This window comes from Batrachochytrium dendrobatidis (assembly GCF_000203795.2).
Source record: "Batrachochytrium dendrobatidis JAM81 unplaced genomic scaffold BATDEscaffold_1, whole genome shotgun sequence".
NCBI lineage: Eukaryota > Fungi > Chytridiomycota > Chytridiomycetes > Rhizophydiales > Batrachochytrium > Batrachochytrium dendrobatidis.
The window spans coordinates 2,352,047-2,374,290 of NW_006281099.1; the positions used below are offsets into that span (position 1 = coordinate 2,352,047).

At 39.6% G+C, this 22,244-nt stretch overlaps 4 protein-coding genes across 4 annotated transcripts; 1 reads left to right on the forward strand and 3 right to left on the reverse strand.

Moving 5' to 3' along the window:
• The first annotated feature begins 185 nt into the window (after window positions 1–185).
• Window positions 186–4,678, forward strand: BATDEDRAFT_84876 (uncharacterized protein). Its single transcript, XM_006676000.1, has 8 exons — window positions 186–231; window positions 411–1,630; window positions 1,749–2,311; window positions 2,398–2,653; window positions 2,766–2,963; window positions 3,072–3,785; window positions 3,873–4,097; window positions 4,215–4,678. Exons 2-8 carry the CDS (start codon window positions 418–420, stop codon window positions 4,508–4,510), a joined length of 3,465 nt encoding a protein of 1,154 aa, XP_006676063.1. The 5' UTR covers window positions 186–231; window positions 411–417; the 3' UTR covers window positions 4,511–4,678.
• A 97-nt stretch (window positions 4,679–4,775) lies between these two features.
• BATDEDRAFT_18460 (protein phosphatase 2A) lies at window positions 4,776–7,145 on the reverse strand. Its single transcript, XM_006675116.1, has 7 exons — window positions 7,039–7,145; window positions 5,936–6,319; window positions 5,760–5,862; window positions 5,683–5,692; window positions 5,458–5,596; window positions 5,261–5,379; window positions 4,776–5,165 (listed from the first exon to the last, which is right to left on the reverse strand). Exons 1-7 carry the CDS (start codon window positions 7,135–7,137, stop codon window positions 5,093–5,095), a joined length of 927 nt encoding a protein of 308 aa, XP_006675179.1. The 5' UTR covers window positions 7,138–7,145; the 3' UTR covers window positions 4,776–5,092.
• Window positions 7,146–7,329: 184 nt separating this feature from the next.
• Window positions 7,330–9,596, reverse strand: BATDEDRAFT_85402 (uncharacterized protein; the record flags this gene model as incomplete). The annotated part of the gene is made up of 3 exons (XM_006676288.1): window positions 7,330–8,801; window positions 8,957–8,995; window positions 9,203–9,596. 3 exons carry the CDS (start codon window positions 9,594–9,596, stop codon window positions 7,330–7,332), a joined length of 1,905 nt encoding a protein of 634 aa, XP_006676351.1.
• Window positions 9,597–14,907: 5,311 nt separating this feature from the next.
• Window positions 14,908–17,620, reverse strand: BATDEDRAFT_84879 (uncharacterized protein; the record flags this gene model as incomplete). Its single annotated transcript, XM_006676289.1, has 6 exons — window positions 14,908–15,286; window positions 15,385–15,827; window positions 15,911–16,077; window positions 16,169–16,208; window positions 16,304–16,383; window positions 16,805–17,620. 6 exons carry the CDS (start codon window positions 17,618–17,620, stop codon window positions 15,159–15,161), a joined length of 1,674 nt encoding a protein of 557 aa, XP_006676352.1. The 3' UTR covers window positions 14,908–15,158.
• Window positions 17,621–22,244: the final 4,624 nt, after the last annotated feature.

Sequence of the window (22,244 nt, forward strand, 5' to 3'; positions counted from 1 at the left end):
TTTATTGCAAATTCAGCTGCTAAAAATGCACATGGCAATCCATTGCAGAGTAAACTCAAGTTTTGAATTTGACGGATTCTCTGCTCAAATATTCCAAAGGATTCTTCAATGCTTGAACAGCTGCACTGGACCGAGTGGAAACCTCGTCAAAATGGATGAAATTGAACTTTCCTGAAAACTCGAGAATTTATTGCAAAACCAGAGATCGTTTTTTATTAGTGGTGTTTTATTGTAAGGGCTGGCTTGTGATGTTGTGTTGAGTCGATTGGTAGTGGAAGCTGTATGTAGCATTCATGCTCTATTTTTGAGCCAGGGATGTACGGCTTTAAACTGCATTGGACATTGTAAACGCATTCATGTGCTAATCTATCCACTCTAATTTGATTTGAATCTAATGATAAATACAATAGTCTTATCATGTTTCCATTGGTGCGACGACTCAATTCCTGCTCCATGACTCCTGCAGTACATCAATTAACTGGAATCTCCAAATGGCCGGTCACAGTTTCTATGTGTTCTATTCGTGCATATACAAGCCATTCGTCAACTACCATCAATGGAATATCTCGTATTTCACTACTCTCAGATACAAGCGTCGCTAGATCGTCTAGTGAAACTACAACGAACACAGTGTTGCATTTGGCAAGGTACAGCAAGTTCCATTCATTCTCGCAGCCATTATTGCAACGTCGGGTTGCCAAGCTGGCTCGATCCAGGCTAATTACTTTGAAAGATGTTGAAGCCATAGAGGCAAAGAATACTGCACAAAATCCCACCGGCGGTGATGATAATTCATCTAATACTGGTGCGCCAGGTGATGCTGGAGACTCGGATGATGGCAACTCGGGCAAAAAGCCTTCATTGAAACCTGCTGCAAAGAATGCCGAGTCTGAAGTAGATAACCCAGATTCGAATGAAGGCGATGCTGCGATTGAGATTAAAAACAGTGGCGACAAGTCTCGCCAAAGGAACATCAATGACAAGCAATCGAAATCTAAGAGCACTACAGATGCCATAATTCGAAGTCGTTCTATTCGCAAATCCACTGTTTTAGACTCATCTTCAGCTAATAATGGAGAGAATTCGGCCATTGAAAAAATCGTTGTACCCGATGAATATCCTCAACTTCTAGCGATCCCACTAACTCGACGACCTTTGTTTCCTGGATTCTACAAATCGCTTTACATTAAGGAACCAAAAGTCATTCGTGCAATTCAATCTTTGGTGGAGCATCGTCAACCCTATATCGGTATTTTTCTAGCCAAAGATGAAAACTCGGAAAATGACGTTGTAACAGATATCAGTGAAGTTTACAGAACTGGTGTTTTTGCGCAGATCACTAATACCTATCAAACGGGACCAGATAGTAACGCGCTGACCGTTGTGGTGTATCCTCACCGCCGAATCTGTATCAGTGAGCTTGTAATGCCTCTTGTAGATGGAACTGTTGAACAGTCAAAGACGACCACCACTGAAATTACAGAGTTACACACGATAGAATCTGCTGAAGAAAAAGTAGCTGATGCAGATTCAGCCGAGACGGTCGTTAGTAAATCAGAAAACTTAATGGAGGAAAAGACTGATGAATCTATAGCTAGAGACACTGTCGAGGCTGAACAAGACGAATCCGGTAGGTTAAAATTCAGTTTGGTATTTAAACCATAGATGTATGAATTTGTTCGTGTTTTGAGTCATACTAGGTATTTAACTCATGCATTGAAACTGTTGATTTTTTGAAATGTTTGTAGAATTGCCCAGGTTTCTTCCAGTTAATGCTCACTTGTTGCAGCACGATGTTCCTCTTGCCAACGTTGCAAATCTTGTTGAGCAACCTCACAGTCAAGATAATCGTCTTATTAAGGCAATTACCTCGGAGATTGTTAACGTATTGAAAGAAATTTCTCAACTCAATCCCTTGCTACGTGATCAAATCATTAGCATTTCTGTTCAGACTGGAAATCTCTTGTTAGATCCTTCTCGACTGGCCGATTTTGCTGCTGCCGTGTCGTCAGGAGAGCCAAGTGAGCTACAGAGTATTCTTGAAAGTCTGGTCGTTGAAGAGCGTCTCCACAAGTCACTCGTTGTGCTTAAGAAAGAACTTGCCAACGCTAAACTGCAGCAAGAAATCTCAAAGGAAGTCGAAAGAAAAATGACTCGCAAACAGCAAGAGTATTTTCTCATGGAACAACTCAAGGGTATCAAAAAAGAACTCGGTATGGAATCTGATGGTAAAGAGAAGCTGGTTGAAAAATTCAAAGCAAAGGCCGCCAAACTACACATGCCTGAAGCAATCAAAAAAGTGTTTGATGAGGTATATAATATGTTTTTGTAATCCTTTAATGATCCAAAATAGTACTATTAATTACTGATGCATCTTTATGTCGTTGGGTTGTTTAGGAAATCAACAAGCTTCAACATCTTGAACCCGCGGCATCCGAGTTTAATGTTACACGCAACTACCTTGACTGGCTTACACAGATTCCATGGGGACAGAGTAGCAAAGAAAACTATAATATCAAACATGCTGTTACTGTTCTTGACGAAGACCATTATGGACTCAAAGATGTAAAAGAGCGTATTCTTGAATTTATTGCTGTTGGAAAGCTACGGGGAACTGTAGAAGGCAAAATTATCGCAATGGTCGGGCCACCAGGTACTTTTTAAATCCATTCACTCAATTCGTTCTAGTCTGTATATTGTATGCCATGTACTTGAGTGCATAAAGTTGTTTCTAACTCAATGTGATGCGCTGTGTGTTGATACAGGTGTAGGAAAAACCTCTGTTGGTAAATCTATTGCTCGTGCACTTGGCCGAGAGTTTTATAGATTTAGCGTTGGTGGTTTATCAGATGTAGCGGAGATCAAGGGCCACAGGCGTACATATGTTGGTGCGATGCCAGGAAAGGTTGTTCAAGCATTGAAAAAGGTTCAAACTGAAAACCCTCTGATTATGATTGATGAAAGTAAGTTTACATTGTAACTTGACCCGAATTGCTTGTTTTCGGTTTGACACCTGTCTGCCATTGATAACTTAAGAATCTTTTGATGGTTGAATTTTATTTACTTTCAAGTCGATAAGCTTAGTCGGGGGAATCAGGGTGATCCAGCAAGTGCTCTTTTAGAATTGCTCGATCCTGAGCAGAATAGCTCGTTTTTGGATCATTATCTTGATGTACCTCTCGATCTATCCAAAGTGTTGTTTGTTTGCACTGCTAATACACTCGATACTATTCCTGCACCTTTGTTGGACAGAATGGAGATAATTACTTTATCTGGATATGTTGCAGAAGAAAAGATTGCCATTGCTTCCAAATATCTAGAGCCTGCATCGCGCTTATCATGTGGGCTTACTGAAAAAGATGTTACCATCACTGACAAGGCATTCGATGTTTTGATTAAGCAATATTGTCGTGAAAGTGGTGTGCGTAATCTCAAAAAGCAGATTGACAAGATTTTTCGCAAGGCTGCATTTAAAATTGTGGATAGCGAGATTGCTGTTCAGCCAGCTACATCTGACACGAGTGCGGCTGCCGAGTCCGTTCCATCGACTGACTCGTTGACTACAGTAACTAATACCACTGCCATGCCATCAACACAGTCAGAAGATTCGATTTCTGAATCTACCATTCCACCACATACACAAATAGCTCACAAGTCAAAAGAATTGATTACCATTACACCAGAAAACTTGCATGAATATGTTGGATCGCCTATTTTCACATCAGATCGACTGTATGAAGAAACACCGCCTGGTGTTGTTATGGGACTGGCGTGGACACAAATGGGTAAGTGTTGAAATCAGATATTTGGAAAAAATGCAATTGTATTGTTATATATTGGTAATCTAATGCAAAAATGTATGGGTTTGAAAGGTGGATCATCGCTGTTTATCGAGTCTGTTTTGGATTCTCCTTTTACAGATGAAAACAAACCATCCTTTCAACGAACTGGTCAAATGGGTGACGTGATGAAGGAAAGTACTACCATTGCATACACATATGCCAGAGCAATCTTTGCCAAGCGTTTCCCTGAAAACGATTTTTTCAAAAAGGCAGGCATTCACATGCATGTTCCTGAAGGTGCAACACCCAAAGATGGTAAGCAGTTTAAAGTGACAGTATACGTAAATGGAGTCTGTATCATATTATGGAGCTAACCTGATACGTCTGTATATTGTGGTGATACGCAATTGTTATATTCTATTATTTAAATAGGACCCTCGGCCGGATCTACAATGACCACATCACTTCTTTCATTGGCATTGAACAGACCAGTTATTCCTGATGTTGCCATGACAGGTGAAATCACTCTTACTGGTAAAATCCTCAAGATTGGAGGTGTCAAGGAAAAGTCTATTGCAGCCAAACGCAGTGGTGTCAAGCATATCATTTTTCCAAGCGCAAACAAGAGTGATTGGGATGAACTTCCCGACTATATCAAAGCAGGACTTAATCCACATTTTGTTAAATGGTACGATGAGATCTATGCAATTGTGTTTCCAGATATTTAAATTGTCCGTAAAATGTCACTGGCATCAACCGAGATGGAGGGCAAACCACTATTTAGTCAGCAGATGACTTTGAACTTTTGGATTATCGAGTGATTGTGAAACAATAAAAGGCTTGAGTTTACAAGCAACTCGTTTGTAACTCTAAACCAGTACTATTTTGTCAACTAAATGTGTACTATCATTACTCATGTATTCATCCAAGTCATGTATAGACAATATGATGATATTTAGCAGCCTCATTAACTTGAGAAATGGATCAAGTATTAAAAGCATAAACCCCCAATTTAATCAAATTGTATAAACCTTGACAGTATAATTGTAACTCGGTGATTGTATTTACCAAAGAAGTGATGTAGTAAGGGATCCGTGCTGTAATGGGGCACTTGATCACCACTTGCACAGATATATTTGAAAGTCAATTTAAGAGCAGTGAATAACGGTGAAAAAACCCAAATATAGATTTGAATAAAGCCTAAATTTAAAATAAACCAGCTGGTCATAGCGAATCAAAACATCGACTTTGTAAGCCAAAATAGTAGGAATGCGATCAGGCGTGGTAAAAGTTGAAACTCAGCACTGCGACTACAGGAAATAATCTGGCGTGCGACGGGTGACATGTGGTTCGCCACGACGTGGAGCAGGATCAAATTGTAGGCTAGATACGATGGTCCAAGTAATAGTAGGAATAAAAGGAAGATTAGTACAGATGAAAGTTGATGATATTCCAAACTAAACATTTTAAAAACATACAAAGTGTATTTAAGGTGTTCGTCAATTTCCATGATGGCGGCTTGATTTCCACAGCGATAACAGTAGTTTGGCGCACTAAAAATAGTAACTACATTTCTGTCTTGTGCCCAGTTATATCCCTGCAATATAGGCCAACATGACAAGCATGCATTTTTAATTAGTACGATTCACCAAATACACTGGGAAACTAAACTTACCTCCATGACAAGCTGATGAGCTCTTGATATAAGAGTGAGGCCATTGTTATGATTAAATGCCTCTGAGATGTCTTGACCAAAAGTATAACCAGCACCTCGAGGAGAGATGCCCCATCCACAGCGGTCATCCGGATCAGACCTAAAATAAAGTGTCAGTATTGGTACTACATCAAAACAAGAATCAAACTACTGAAACAGCAGAGTACAAACGCTTTATGAATTTACCAAAGAAGATCTACAAAAACCAAAACTGTTAGTCTTGATCCTACAAATGACTCATGCAAAGTATACTAGTAACGTACCACACATGGGACCTTCGTGAGGAACTTCTTGAATACGATCCAATGATCGAATATGATCGAGGGTGTCGATGGAAGGCGAGAGACCACCATGCAGACAGAAAATCTAAACAGGAACACCAAAATACATCAATGCCTTGTATCTATTCAACAAAACTGCACACTATGAGATTGCATACTTGGTCCTCAATCAGTGCGGTTAACGGAAGATAGTCGAATAAGTCAGTGTACATTTTCCAGACGTTGGGGTTGCCATATTTTCGGAGACATTCGTCATAAAAGCCATATACTTGGGTAATTTGGCGAGATTCATGATTACCACGAAGAATAGTAACACGGTTGCGATAACGCACCTTGAGTGCAACAAGAAGGGTGACGGTCTCGACAGAATAATAACCACGATCGACATAGTCGCCCATAAAAAGATAGTTTGTATCTGGCGAGTTTCCGCCGATTTTAAAAAGCTCCATTAGATCGTGAAACTGGCCATGGATATCACCACAAACAGTAACTGGACAACGGATGCCCTGTACATTGGATTCTGCCATCAATACCTCGCGAGCCTACATAAAAGGTTTACATTACACATGCAGCAGGTTAAAAACACTTGTATGATTGGCAAGTACTGGATTAAAACTAGTAAAAGTATGATAACTGGAATGATCACTAGCGATTCAGAATAAGCCAGCAGATGATTAGATACATAAAGAGATTGGAGTAAATGGTTTGAAATGGCCGTGTACAGTGCAATGTTTGTCCATTACAAAGAGTAGCAAACCAAGTCATAGACTTGGCTCTAGTACACAACAAAGCCATAGATGATGAGGTTCAGAACAGCACAAAGACAGATGCAAAATATGATAGAGTGAGGTGCTAGCAAGTGGGTTGCTTTGTCCAACGACAGCAGTGGTTCATGAGCAAGATCCTTGGAACAGCCAAGGTGGAGACTACACACAATATTAAACCACAGCCAGGGTGGTTGATGACTGGAGTGACAAGCTCCTTGGAGTAGTTGCAGACACACTTCTCTCTCAGTCTACTTGAAGCATCCCAAGACCAAATGCCGCTCAACAAGTGGAATCTTTGATCCAAGTATCTCCACTGCAGCCATAATGAACAAGTTGAGAGCACGAAAGTCTGCTCAGATATCCTTGTGAGAATACTATAATCCATGTTCTGTCTGCATATATGATGCAGAACACTATCTGTACCCATCCATCAAGAATAGGAACCAGCCATAACAGTCACCACAACTAGTAAACACCCAGAATGTCAGTTGCACCTTTTCACATAGCTTCTTGACATCATTCTCAGGTAATTCCTTGCAGCTCATAAGACGCTGAATCCACGCATCTACATCGGTGTAGTCGGCGAGTGCCATTAGTTCACAATTGAGAATGTTTGATGGAAATAATAAATGTCAAGATTACAAGAATGCAATTCAACGCGTGCTCGTTTGCTGATCCAGCAGTAAGCACTGTTGGCATGTTCTATTCTTGCTGTATTGTATCGAAGCTTCAACTAGCAAGTTGAATGAATTAAAAACTGAACAATTCATTTAAAACTCAAATCATCACAACGACCGGTTTTGTGCATTTTTCTTTTGTTTCTCTCGAACTAACCGACTCTTGATAAGTCGACCAACATATCCACCCGTGTGTGTTGATTTGGGACTCTTTTGAGACTGCAGCATCATGGGCTCGGTATCATTATAACTTGTAAACTTTCGATCCATCAATTCATCTTTGTCTTCTACACGTGAATGTGGTTGTTTCAATGATCGAACTTGAGGTAAACTGCCTCCTGTTTGGCTGATGGATACTGGTTGAAAATGTGTAATGGAGGCTGTATTTAAAGCTGATTCACAAACAGTTGGGTCCATGTTACGTAAAGTACTACTACCAGAAAGAATACTTGCTGGGTTCGATGAAACACGAACGCATCGTGGTGGATGGTAGACACTCATCAAAGTTGTTGGAATGGACTCCACTACAGTATCAGCCTCGGATTGATTATCTACTGAAAATACTTGTTTAGTAGATTCATCAACTGCCACATATTCCTTGGTCGAGTCAAACACATTCCCATCGTGTATACGTGCAAGATTATCAAAGACATGTATTGCTGAAATAGAATCAGCTAATTCCGATTCGTATTGCTCCTCATCAATTTCCATTGCAGCAATTGTTTGTGATTGATGATTGTGAGGTGTTTGTTCAGTCTCTTTATAGATTGGATCTGAATCGCTGGGCAAAGCGGTCAGTTTATGATTCACACCTGTATCTCCAATTGCAATGGATCGAGATTTCTTGCCAAGGCGATATCGAATAGCACGAATTTTACTTGATGTACTACTAGATCCTTGTATAACGGGTGGGGAGGCTGCTGTCTTGGAATTACTCACCTCTTTACTGGTATTTGAAATGCATTTGGCAGCACCAGGAGTCACAGTAGAAACAAGCTTGTCGCTCACTTTTTCTTTTTTAGAAATGGGTGGAAGAACAAATGCTTTCGAAGCAATATCCACTTGCAACACCACAGGCTGCTGGCTGTTCTTGGTGTCCATTAGACCGGGTTGTAAATTCTGATGTGATTGAATAATATTTTGAAACTCTTTAATATCAAACTTGAGTCCAGCGAGAGCAAGAACCTCACAAACAACATCCATATCTCCCCGAAGATGGTTGATTTCACTTTGCTTTCGTTTGTTTTCTTCCGTCATACGCTCAAGAATGCCTTGATATTTTTTTCGTTCTCGCTCAACCAGAATATATATGGGAGAGTCGGATGATCCAGTATAACCCGTCTCGCTTAAACTTACGTCTACCTTGTCATCGCTTACATTGGTTTTGGAAATATGGGGTTTACCAGAATCCGATTGGACCCAATCACGCATTCTACCAATCAGATCAACTCCAGTTTTATGTGAAGTATCACCATGAGACTTGAAAAAAGTAGATGTGCGTTTGGAATTCCCAGATAGTAGATCCAGTCCAATTGATAGCCCTCCAAGTCCTGATTTTTTCTGTGCATGTCTCTCAACACCTATATACCATGCCATGTTTATCAAATACTTGGTTTATACATCATTCACGGTAGATTGAACGAATCGTATATATGCACCACATCAATGCATGCATCAACCAACATCATAAACATGCATTGAGATTTCGTTCAATGAGTGCATCCCATTCACATACCTTCAGTTTCTGCAACACTGACTAATTTCATGTTGGAATCTATCACCATTTAATATGACAAAAAAAATGTTGGTCATAGCATATAGATAGTTAAAATTAAAGGCTGGTAAACAAATGATGACTATGCAATTAAAATACCCAGCAACCGAATCTCAGTACACCAAATAGTTAAAACAAAAGGGGTGCGACGATTTCACTCCAACCAAAACAAACAGTTGTATCGTTTAAAACAACCCACCAACCCACCTGTAACCATCGCCTGCAATCGCTCAATTTCCTCATGTAGTTGTACCAGCATCTTTGAATGCTCTTTTTGCATGTACTCAATATTTCTTTCCAATGACTGGATACGACTGGTTTGCTTGGCATACACGCCATCTAGTTTTTTAGATACAAAAGATGCTTGACTAGTGTCATGTTCTGTTTGAAGCAATATATCATGGCTGACAACTGACGGCATAGTGTAAGTTGGGGGGATGCTGATGGATCTTTGTGGCATGGGTTGCGGGGGCGTGGTTCGCGGTGGATGGGCAGAGATAAGAATATGTGGACTGACGCTCAGCTCTGTACTTGCATCATTTGATTGGAGAGCATGGAGGTTGGCAATATGGTGGCTAGAGCTACTTACCAAGACCGTCATTGCAAATCTTGATGGTGTATTTTTGTCGGTTTAAATGAATTTAAAAAACTATTTTGTACAAAGTTGCCTATATTGTATTTCTCTTTGATTCAATGTGTGGATATATCAAAAAAGCCAATATATTTTATTCAAAAGTTTAATTGCTGGTGTATGAATAAGCGTGTATCTACCACTTTTGTGTGTATGTTTGAATTGGAAATTTTTCTCAACCCAATGATAGTTCAATTTATAGCCGTATTCACGTAAATGCATGGAATAAATGATTATCAAACGATGTTGGCTACAACAAAAATAAATCTTGAAAGTGCCTGAACATTGTAAACTGATACACCAAGGCAGTATAAGTTGGCCAAATTCATAAAACCATCATTGTCGTGCTAAGGTCTGCCAAGACCAACAACAACATGGTGGACCTTGTCCATAATAATCCCATCAATTCCATATGCAGACTGGATCTTGCACTGATCCACCGAGTTGTTTTTTGATCCGTATGTAAACAAAACCAATCCAGTTCGACGCACCGTGGAAATAATACGTGGAGCAAGCAAAAGAGGAGAGACCTCCGTCACAATTCCAACACAACCGCATCTTTTAGCAAAAAGTATAGCATTCCATAGTGAATTGAGACGTTTGTCACACATTTTCTCCATGCCGCCTACTGTCAGGAAAAAAACGGGATACTTGGTCTGCTTCTTACATAGTAGCAAACAGATTTCTGGATGAAAGCTTGAAAAGTAAATGTTTCGAGATGAGTCAGCATAGGCAAACACAGTCCGCAAAATCTGGTCGCAGAATAAGTTAATGTCGGGATGGTTTAGATCAAAAAGCTCAGACTCCTCAATGGTTGGATACTTGACTTCAATATTGAATCCAATGGATTGTGGTGTTTCCTAATAATTGTTTTAAAAGATTGATAACATTTACTCAGTAATCCGCCTTGCTTGTGCCATGGTTTTGAATATTAAAATACTCGATAAGATACCCGTATAGCATAAACACATCGGTTACCTTGAATGCTGCATCAAGAGTGGGGAATGGACTTTGAATGGATCCATATGAATTAGGATACATTCGACCTAGTGGTGGTGTAAGAGGGTAGTAGACTGGCATATGACTATCATCCAGGCTAACAGATCTCTTGTGTTGTTTTGATACAATTGAATGCATTTTCAAAAACTTTTCAAGCGTCAAAGCATTCAATGGAGCATCAATACCTCCCTCAGTAGTAATAACTAAGTTAGATAGGCATAAAGTATCGATCATAGATTAGCAATACTTGCATAACCAGATGATCAATACATAAAAGTAACTTACAGTTGTGGTAGATGACGGGCACATTGTCCTTGGTAAGTTGAACATCTGTGTTGATAGCAATGCAAGTTTATAAGGAGTGTCTCGGTTTGTTTTAAAAGCTCAAGCACATTAAAAATTAGTGATGCACTTACCAAACTCGACATACTCGGCACCAAATTCACCAGCCTTGACCATAGAAAGAATCGTGTTTTCGCCACATTGAAGGAAAAACTTGCCATCAGCAGGAACAAAGTTCTTTCCAAGACCACGATGTCCAACAATTTTGGTACCAAAAGAACTCCATTGTCTGTTGGCTGATATTGAAACATCGCAAGCATCTTCAAAGTCGGCTGGATAGTCCAAAACAGCTGGTGTAGCCAAAACAATATCCATTTGGAGAACACCAATGTTTCGAATGCAATCGCTACTGCCAATAGATCGGCTCAACAAAGGAAGGGCAAGATGACCACACGTCACAGTTTTCTCAAGCCACATGGGAATCTTTGGTGCCATCAAACAAGTCTGGGCTTCTGCTATAAGCTTGCCTTGCTTGGTGCACTCTTTTGATACAGACAAGTCCATCATCTCAAAATGTACCACTACATCTTTTACATCTGCCACTCGAAACTCAATTGGAAACAAAAGTGACGATTTTGTAGGAAGAGGAATCACAATAAAAGGTGGTGACACTGTCAAAGAACTTTGCAGCCATATTTTCAAAATAGGCATTGCATTTGAAGACATGACATTTGCATCGCGTATATCGACAGGAACACATTCAACTCTCTCATCTAAAGTTCCAAAATAAATCTGAACCAAACTTTCAGCATTCAAGGCGTCGCTACCATATGGCACTACCATAGCACGATCGGACTCGGGAAATTTCACGTCAGGCTCATTTGGATACGCCGAGATGTGGCAATCAAAAAGATTGGCAACTTTTATTTCTCCACGGAGAATAGCATGTTCGTGAGCAGAAAGACCGCTACGATCTTGAACCCCGACGTCGATTTTATTTGAATCCAATAGCAACTTGACTATTTCAACATGTCCATCAATCGATGCACATATCAGCGGTGACTGTCCAGCAGCATTACAGCCCTTCCAATCAATAGTTGTTTTTAGAAACATGACTACCAAATCAGGTTGTCCCAAACGTACAACAAAGTGTGCTAAAGTCTAAAGTTAAACAACAAAAAGGTTTAAATTGTCAACTCTACCATTACAGCCAAAAACAATTGTAAAATACTCACGTCTCCCAATGAGTCTGTTTGCTCTAAAGCAGGTCCAAAATCAAGTAATGCTTCAACACATGGCATGTTTTTAACAATGCAAGATATACGCAAAGCAGATATAAAAGATGCGTGCAAGTGGTTTTTTGTAAAAGCAAGTAGCTCACGCACAACAGTGTGATGTCCATGCGTAGCAGCAAGAGCCAACGGAGTAAGTCCAAAAATATCCACGGCATTGATCGAATCCAGTGATTTGTCAAGTTTCAGGAGATACTGTACACATTTTAAATTTCCCTTAATTGCTGCATAGTGCAAAGGGATACGATCAAATGCATCTTTTGTAATATTCTTGGCATTTAAAAACAATGGATCTTTCTTGCATGTTTCAATAATTTCTTCAAAACATCGTATGCTAAAACTGGAAGAGATCCCTCGCGCCAAGTAGTGGAGTATGTTTCCCCTAAATTCATCGCCATACAGTATAGTTTCAAGAGAATGTCCAGACTGGAAAAAAGCTCTTGTACATTTGGGACTATTTCGAACAGCCGATATCAATACTCTTTGGTTTGGAAGCTCAATCTATACTCAAATTGTAGAAAACAAGTGAGTTTTGTGAACAACAGTATTGTTTGAATTTCATCAGTAAATCAAGACATCACACAACATACCTTGTTAATAATTTCAAGTGCTTTTAAAAAGTGCACGTCGTTATCCTCATCAATGGAAGTGATCAGACTTGTTGCATCAGAACAACTGGATATATCCAACTCATCAAGCAACTTTTTTTCAATCTCCAAGGCACTTTTCAGATGATTCTCGAGAATATTGCAGGATAAAAAGGGAAATTTCGCTTCAAACACACTCCACTCTGGCAAGGTTGGTGTGGTTTTTCGAGGAAGAAGGTGTACAAAACTAAATATAATAATCGAGGTTACACAGTAGTATATACCACTATGTTTGAGTAATTTTTCTATACGATAAAATAAAGTTTGCAGTGCATGACATACTCATTAAACAAGCTGCGAGCAATTGCGATATTAAAGTTGATGAATCGAAAAATAGATGCAATAATATCCTTGTATAGCCATTCTTTGGAAAATGCCATTATAATTGAATACGATACCATATCTGGCTTCTCCAACAGAGTTTTAAAATCGGTCTTGACTATTCAAACAAAACAAGTCATTACATGATAGTATGAAAAGTAGTCCAGCCTTGACAAAAGCCAGATTCCATCAACTGCACAAAAGCTTAAGCTCGTACCATTTTCAAGGATGATCGAAACAGCATGCTCAATCTTATCGAGAAACACTTGGGTCCTAGTCAATTCACCCTCCAGCGCCAACTGAAAGTCTATATTCACCATTAATCAGCACTCAATATTGCACACTGACTCAAAACACAATGATGGCTAGAGACTAAATCAATTACCATGAGCAGCAGTGTCTGGACTAACTGGATAGTGAGTATGTTGAGCACATAGTCCTAGAATAGCACCATCGACCGCATTGGGCCGAATGTTGAACCTAATTGCATCATCACAATTCTAATCAGATTGACCAGATTATACAAGACCAATAAGCAACACTGGCTATTAAAACCAGTGACATTGAGCAACACATACTCTGCCCATATAGGCTCTAAATCATTCTTCAGTAACTCTCCAACCAGCGGCATATAAAGCAATCTGATTTGGCTGTGGGGTTGATTGGCAAGTCAGGATTCGACTGTTGTCGAGACTGCGGTTTTGGTAACTGGCAAAAAACAGCTTATATGTAAGAGTATAACAAGTATACGATCTAGTTTCATTTACGGGTTATCGCGGAGTTGTTTTTGATGTAATCTACACTCGACTCGAACTTGCAAATATCCAGCAATCAACTGATTGTATTGGCCAGTTGACCATGTAAAAATGCTACTAAATCATGCTAGAGCAGCTAGGTCCAAACTGATGAGAATAGCAAGCATGTTTCAAACCATCTCTACGAAAAGCAGCTGCTGGTGTGCATTGCTTGCAAATCTGCTGTCGAGTATACCAAGCATGATTGCAAGTAGGAACATTGCTCAAAAGGATTTGCCACATGAACCCAAAAGGTCTGGTGATTTCGTTACACTGGAACATCTCATGGATATTTGATCATTCAGGCGCCTTACAAGACTATATGTTACAATACTAGTGTGCCACGAATGTTTAAACTTTGTGGATTAAGCAATATATAAACATACAATTTCATACATTCTTTTGTCTACTCAGCCTACGTGAAATACCCTGCTTGCCCCAACCCACCAAGCAATCAAGAGGTTTAATTACAGCAATCTCCGTCTTTTGAACTCTTAAATCGCACTAGCAATGCGTATCTCCACTCTGATTCTGGCGATGGCCATTGGAGCACGTACTGCCGACCTTGCCTACGCAGCACCAATTGGCTTGTCACGATACTCCTCGCGGCGTCAACAGGAATCCATAACCATTATCAAAGCCGACGTACTCGATCAAATCCTTTCGATACTTTGGTGGATTTAATCAGCTAGCTCGTTACTGATAATCAGAGGCAAATACTTACTTTTAATCTCTCCTTGTCAACAGCCCTGGATATTACAAGCCTCTATTATACCACTCAGTGCTGCTGCATAAAAATAAAGGTTTCGAGATAGCTTAATTTGAAAGTTTGGTTTTATTTTTTTGACAGTTTGAATACTAGTCTGCTGTAAATAGTTTGGTTTATATAAAAATACAAACACCGAGTGGGTTCAGGCCCATGCGCATCAAATGTCTTTATAAATAGCCCACTAATGTATTAAAGTAAACTGATTTTTATTTCAAATTACAGCAACACTGGCAGGAATAGTTCAAAACATGTTCCAATGTTTTTAATAATATCAAGGCTCAAATAAATCCAAATAGTGGCATTTAGTAACAAAAAGTTATGTAGGAAAGGGAAACATATGAATGGCATAGAGTCGAAAGGCAATAAACCAGAAAAGAAGAGTATATGGGCTCAACGTAAAAGGTAAAGTCTGCTCAACCAAGTACAAATTATTGTGGAGGGGTAAACATAGTATCAGATCCAAATCCATTTAGAGTAGATGCCTTGGGCATTTGAACCGCTGAATCAGAAACCTCTTGGCCAGGAGCACGGAATCCACGGCAAAACCAGTCATGAACTAGCAGTGGTTTGTAGAAATATTGTATACAAGCAAAATAATTAGAATGATTTAAAAGACCAAACCTTGATTGGCTAAAGCAAAGCATCAGGCATTACCTTCGACCACTCTGCGAATATGAGCAGAGAAATCAACGTCACGCTTCATTATTAGCAAGCCAGACTTGTCAATCATCTGTGTAGACATGGACTGATAGCGATTCTTGGCATCGTGAAATCGCTGGCGGGTGCTGTTAAGCTCCTTCTCAGCCGAGGTTGACTCACCAAGTGAAAAAGTTCCTGGAGCCTTTGCAAATGCCTTGAGCTTCTTTTCTTCAAGCTGACCAAGGCGTGAGCCATAACTGTCCAGCTCAAGTCGAGTCAATTGCTGTTTTTTCATTGTCTCCAGTGCATCGCCAATGGCCTTTTCTTTAAAAGTACGTAAAAATTCCAAGTATTGCTCATACGACTGAAGAACAGGTGCGCGCTCGTCTACAGCAGCCTTGTATGAAAGTGAGAGCTGCATCATGGGCTTTCTAATGGATTCAAACGATTCTTGAAAGCTAAAATTACAAAGTAATAGTTGGTGCCTAGCTCATCCAAAACACTTGCCAAATCAATCTATTAATAAAAGTTCATCTCTTACCATTGCTGTTGATAAAACAAATACATTTCAACGTCTATATCATTAACTTTTTGGAGAGCAATCATTTGACGCTCGACCATCTTTTCAAGTCGTGCAAAGAAATCATACATATCCTGGACTTGCTTTACAGCTTCATCAACTTCTGGTTGAGAGGTGATATGAGCCCACTATTAATATGACAGTATAGTGATATAGTTGCAATATCGAATTAGCATTGTACTAGAAATCAAGCACTTTCAAGATCGAGTTTAAATTTACCTGAGAGCCCAACCGTTCCTTGACACGCTGCTGGAATACACTATTTGTATGCAGTAACAATCTAAAAGTTAGTCATGACTTGGTAATGGAATAAGCTCTCAAAAACATCAAGGTTGACTTCAGAGACGCACGCACCGATAGTTGCGATCAAGCGCCTCTGGAGCACCTAAAGCAAGTTTCTGCACTTGCCTCGTGAAGAACTCTGAGATCATGTACTGAATGAAAATCCCATATATTCGTCACCAGCAAGAGCAATAGGTTTGCCCCAGAGACCACAAGAAATGTTATATAGACGTTGGTATCCGCACAGACGAACATGGTAATCCAGTATGAGTATCCGGAAATAGATAGCCATACAAAAATGGTTTCCAACAGCATTGATAATCACAAGTAATATTTAAAGGATGTATTAGTAACATGCAGATAAAGTATCAAATACCGCGTTATGATCAATTGGAGATGAAAGTATGAAACAAGCAAAACAATAAGAGCTCGTCTGAAAGTGAGTCAATAGTCAAAGACTGATAAGTGATATGGATGAGTAGGATATGCAAACGCAAGCTCAGTAGCAATAAAATTAGGGGTTGAGTAGACATCCCGTACTCAACACTACAAAAAGAATGCAAATTAGCTTACATCCAAGCGCTGGTTAAACTGCTTCGACTTTGAGTTGTCTAAAAGAGGATTGTACCTCTCTGGCTCTGGAGGGGTCGGAGTAGTGATGGGGAGAGATGGACGAGCACCCATGTCGACATGTGGTGCAGTAGGGATTGGAGCAGTGCAAGCAGGAGATGCGGTTGCAAATGTAGGCAAGCTGGATCCTTTTGGAGAGGGAGTGCAGGTATCGGTGAGCCCAGTAGCCTGCACAAGCTGAAAGCCCTGTACAGAATCATGGGAAGATGTAGGTCTACTCTGCTGTTCATTGTCTGCTGTAGCAATGCTACCAGAATGGTCGATAGGATCAGAAGTAGCAGGCAGTGTGGTGGCAGGAAAGGCACCGGAAGATGCAGTATCTGGCATTGCCTGACTGGCTTCAGCAGCATTCAAAGCACGCTCATTGTTAAGCTGAGGATTATCTACAAGAGTGTGGTCATGGTAGCGTTCACCAAGAGGAATTTCGTCATCTTCGTGTATATCATCAGCAGATCGTGCTGGGTCGGAAGGAAGCAAAGCGGTGTCAAAGGAGTTGGATAAAGCAGAATCTGCAGATACGTCATTGGAAGCAGCAACCATGGATGATGAGTGAGTAGGTGATGTAACAGCATGCTCAGCATCGGCATTTCCAGCATTCACCGACGGAGCGAGTTCATGATCCTGTTCACCATTGGTATTTGCCAACGACTCTTGACTAGCAGAATTGTGCTGGTTCTTGAGACCAGAAACGTTGTCTATAACAGTATCAGCAGTTTTATGAGTAGTACTTTCTTGCATATTAGGAACACTCCCCAGCATTAATATTAGTTTAAAAGAGTAACAGAATCAATGAACTATTAATAGAACACCAACAACCAAAACGCAAGTTTTTGAAATTGAAAGAAATTTTGTCGAGTTTTAAATTGCACTTGTTTCAGATGAACTTCAATGCAGATATTACGACTGGTTTACCCTTGATTTCTATAAAAAAATATCTGATTAAACACTGCAATCAGCTGCTTTTAGTTGAAAACCCGAGTGCCACATGTTTCTTGAGTAGATGGTCTGATAGATTTACCAACTGTCTGATGCGTACAATCATAGCAAGCCAGACTGCGATGGTTTAAATCCGATGGCTACCAAAATCCTGCTCGATAATTTGTATATTGTCAGTCAGAATCAATGTTTGAAACAATCCAGAATGCTGCGCGGACAAGCAAATATCACAATGACGAGTAACAATATCGAATCCATTGTTGGCCAACAAGTTTATGCACCAAAAGACAAACTAGCAATTTCATGTTGCGAATTCAACTTACTAAAACTCTAATAAAATGCAGCAACTTGTAACTGGGGGCACTAACAGTACTAGCAGCAATATTACACACATTCCATACATTGTCCCAGTTAACAATCATACTATTGCATCAAATCCCTTTCTCCTTGCTTTATGGAATAGGTCGGTTTTCATTATGGATCTGATATACTCGATGTGTTTTTACCCCGACTGCCGTTAGACTTGCACTAGTTATAAACTAGTGCATGAATAATCTTACTAAAAACATTGCTTGGTACTAATATTCTATAAACTATAATATAGCCATCAGTCTATTTACGAATCCATTCTTGCTCAAGATTGGATTGTGCTTTTGCCTGTAAGTTTGCTGGCTTGACATTTCAAACATTACATTTGGGCTGTTTATCTGGCTGCTGGAGTTTGATCGTCTAACTTTGGCTATACCACAATATGTTCTACTGTTTGATTCAATAGCCACCAGAATTATTCGCAGCTACCACTGAGCTATCATTTTCTAAAGACTTCATATGTAAGATTCATCATTGGTTTGTTTTTGCAGTATTGCAGTTTAAAAAGCGTCTTGTCAAGTGAGTGTTTCAAAAACAATAGTAGATCTCACGCCACTATTTACAGCCATATTCACGTAAATGGAATACTTGTATCTATCTTGCAATGATTGCTTCTTGCTTTGAGCAATGGTTGGATATTCGTTGTTTCCCTACTACAAATTGACTTTACTAGACATTCTCAATTTTTTAAACACAACATCCATCGTATGATGCACACAGTCAAACTATCCATTTTCTACTTTTTACACAGCCGTGCATTGCATAATCATCAAGTCTGAGACCAAACTCACTCATTACAGTTCAGATATTGGACTCGATTGTCTCGAGTCTGTACAAATTCCAACTGCTTTATACAGAAATAAGCACAAGATTGGTGAATTTTGTCAAGGAATTCAGAGGGTACAATGTGTCTAGTAAACCTCATCAAATTATTATTTCATGAGATTGAAATCCTTACTTTGCGTGAATACGGCTGTAAAAGTGTCCATCAATATAAAAGATCTGTATACTTGGATATTCATTAGAAACCCATGACCAAGAGCATTATTTCAAACATGCAGATGCATTCGTTATTTTTATGATGTATATTAACAATAATACACATATTTAGCAACACACATTATCAAAAAGGCCATTTCAGATTTGGTTCATGTAACTCTAAATGATAAACATATCATTCTAGACGAGACAAGCATTATTACCGAAGAGGGCTTTCCATTCGAAACTTCAGTTGAAATCATTCATGATAGCCGACATGTAAACTCTGCTGGCCGATCCTTTACTATTTTTCATATCGATAAGCCATTGATACCATTAGATTCCAGCGCCAGTCCAGTTTCAGATTCAAGTGTATCCAACTTTGTTTTAGATGACAAGAGCCTTATCCTTTTACTCAGATCTATACCTTCCGGTGATCGTACAATCGATTTTATGATGGAGCGTATCACCCTTTTTAATGATATTGCAATATTGATGGAAACAGTTGAAACCATTCAAGAAGATATTCAAAAACTGTTAAATGACTGCTTCAATATACTCAGCTCTCACGGAGAACAGGCTTTGCTACCCCTGTTGAATCAAAAGAATATTTCTTGGGATATGCTTTTTCAGTTGGTCGAAACATTTGTGATGGAACACACGTATGAGATTGTTTTTTACAAAATCACGGCGTCGTATCGTGCACGCGATCTAGCCATTATGGATATTGTTTCTCAGTGCCAGCATCTTGATTTGTGCCAGATGGGTCTTCCACCTCAATTTGGACCAAGTTTACTTGAAGCGTCCAAAGTAAGTTTTGCAACTTTTAATATTGTTTGAATCTGGTGGCATGTTTAATTGTGCGTTGCTTTACTGCGTCTATCAACAGTGTTGTTTTTTGAAGCTGTATCCTTATTTAATGATTTACGAGACTCATTTTGTTGAATATTTGACTGCGTACAGATTTTTCAAGAAGTAGCAGTGCTACGAACACCTCATGAAAAAATCAAATGCCTTTCTCATAGCATTCAGGCTCTCAGCCAAACTTCATCAACCAACACTAACTCGTCAAATGCTTCGACGCTTGTTTTGACAAGTGACTATCTTGTTCCACTGCTAATTCTTATTATTATTCGCAGCAACCCTCTTAACATGCACTCAAACTTTGTTTACATGAAATCGTTTAGTTTCGAGTTTGATGTTGATTCTGGCGAATACGGATACATTCTTTCATCTTTAGAAGCAGTACTTCAATACATTGAGAATAGTCATGATCATATGGTGGATCAATCAAATCGATGCATTAAATTTTTAAATGCCGCGCGTGCAAGTGATCTTGATACTTTAAAGCACTATCTTGAAAGCGCATCTCCTGATTCGGATGATGTTATTCCTACAGGTCGTGGATCTCAGCACAGCGTTACAGCAACTCCACGTCGGATTATCGACTGTCGAGATTGGGAGGGAAAAAATGCTTTGGTTACTGCATGTAGATACTCACAGACTGCTGCCATCAAAATCTTGCTGGAGCATGGATTGGACTCTAATCAGCCAGATTATATTGGAAATACTCCTTTACACTATTGTGCGAAATTCAATCTTACTGAAAGTGCTCATTTATTAATATCCAAAGGTGCAGATACAACCACTCGGAACAATCTTGGGCAAACTCCGTTATTTTTAGCTGTGGCAGCATCAAGCGATGATATGATTGATTTGCTAGCATTTCCAAAAAAAGTTTTGAATATCCCCACTAGTTCTGGAGATACCGTGCTTCATTGTGCTTTGACTGCTCAAATGGTTGCAAAGCTGATGGACCTTGGTGCCAATCCGAACATAAAAAATAACAACGGACTAACACCGATTCTTTTTCACTGCCACATTGGTCAGTCCAATATCGCACAAGTATTCATTGAAAAGGCAAAAGTTCCTGGTATTACAGTGGATTTGACATGCCATGATTTACATCGTCGAAATATTATACATATATGCGCTTTGCGTGGATCACTGGGAATTGTTCAACTCATTTTATCTCTATCCAAAAACGTATCCCCTGAAACCAACATAGCTGCAGAGCAAGTTGAGACCGTTCCAGCTCAAAAGCGCTGTTTTGCTATCGACTTGAACTTTCAAACACTTCGTGGCAATACTCCGCTGCATCTTGCCTGCTTATCAGGAGAATTGGAAATTGTATCCGAGTTGCTGCACGCTGGTGCCGATCCGACGCGAAGAAACTTTACAAACAAACATGCGGCAGACTTGACTCAAAACGACGATATTCGTAGTTTAATTGAGGGTAAATGATTGCAAATATGCTACTCATCAGTAAAACATGCGCATTTGAACTTGGGCTAATCTTTACTGAATCTTTTGAATACGTTTATATTTAGACTATTCGCTATTTTTCAAGCCACCACCGCAAGGAGAAAAGTTGGTTGCCAAGGTTGTGCGTGCACAGCTTATAGATTCGGGCATTCTTTTTTTTATCAAATCAGGTCAATATCAAGACTTTAACACCATTCAAACCGTTGTTCGGACATTGAGTGATTTCGGACTCATCCGAAGTCAGCTGCTTGTTGAGCATCCAGAGATAGGCGTTCCTGATATGCGTGAGCTATTTAGCAACCCGGCATGGGTCTATGAGAATGTAAAATCAGGCCCAAGTTCTCGGTTTCTCAAAAAAATTGTTCGACGACTGGACAAATTTTTAACTTATCTGATTCGCCATAATGTGTTTTCTCACCATGAACTGACGACGGAATTTTTGGTTGTAGCAGAGTTGGAACCAGATATGATGTATGCACGGAGTCACTCCAAGTTGGACTATATAGGCGATTCAGTAAGATCTTGCTACTACCCTTATGTGGAGGATTTAGTTCAAAAATCAATCAAATTTGAAGAGGAAGGCTCAAGGTTGATGGCATTGCATTCACTGGTGCGGGAGGTAGGGATCAAAGTCCGTAATGTAGGAAAAGCGCGAAAAGGTATTGCTTGATTGAACATAGTTTGTGATTATATTTGCTTTAAATATAGACAACTCACGTATGTGTGACACCTTGCTTATATGTTTATTAACGGTATCACGCAGTTCTTGGATTTC

Bases quoted from the DNA above. Each gene is read 5' to 3' on its own strand.
- BATDEDRAFT_18460 (XM_006675116.1), bottom strand. From the start codon at position 7,137: ATGGCACTCGCCGACTACACCGATGTAGATGCGTGGATTCAGCGTCTT. The intron at 5,863-5,935 runs GTATGCAATCTC...GTTCCTGTTTAG, and splicing joins CCGCACTGATTGAGGACCAA to ATTTTCTGTCTGCATGGTGG. The intron at 5,380-5,457 runs GTAAGTTTAGTT...CCTATATTGCAG, and splicing joins CTCATCAGCTTGTCATGGAG to GGATATAACTGGGCACAAGA.
- BATDEDRAFT_84876 (XM_006676000.1), top strand. From the start codon at position 418: ATGTTTCCATTGGTGCGACGACTCAATTCCTGCTCCATGACTCCTGCA. The intron at 2,312-2,397 runs GTATATAATATG...TGGGTTGTTTAG, and splicing joins TCAAAAAAGTGTTTGATGAG to GAAATCAACAAGCTTCAACA. The intron at 2,964-3,071 runs GTAAGTTTACAT...TTTACTTTCAAG, and splicing joins TCTGATTATGATTGATGAAA to TCGATAAGCTTAGTCGGGGG.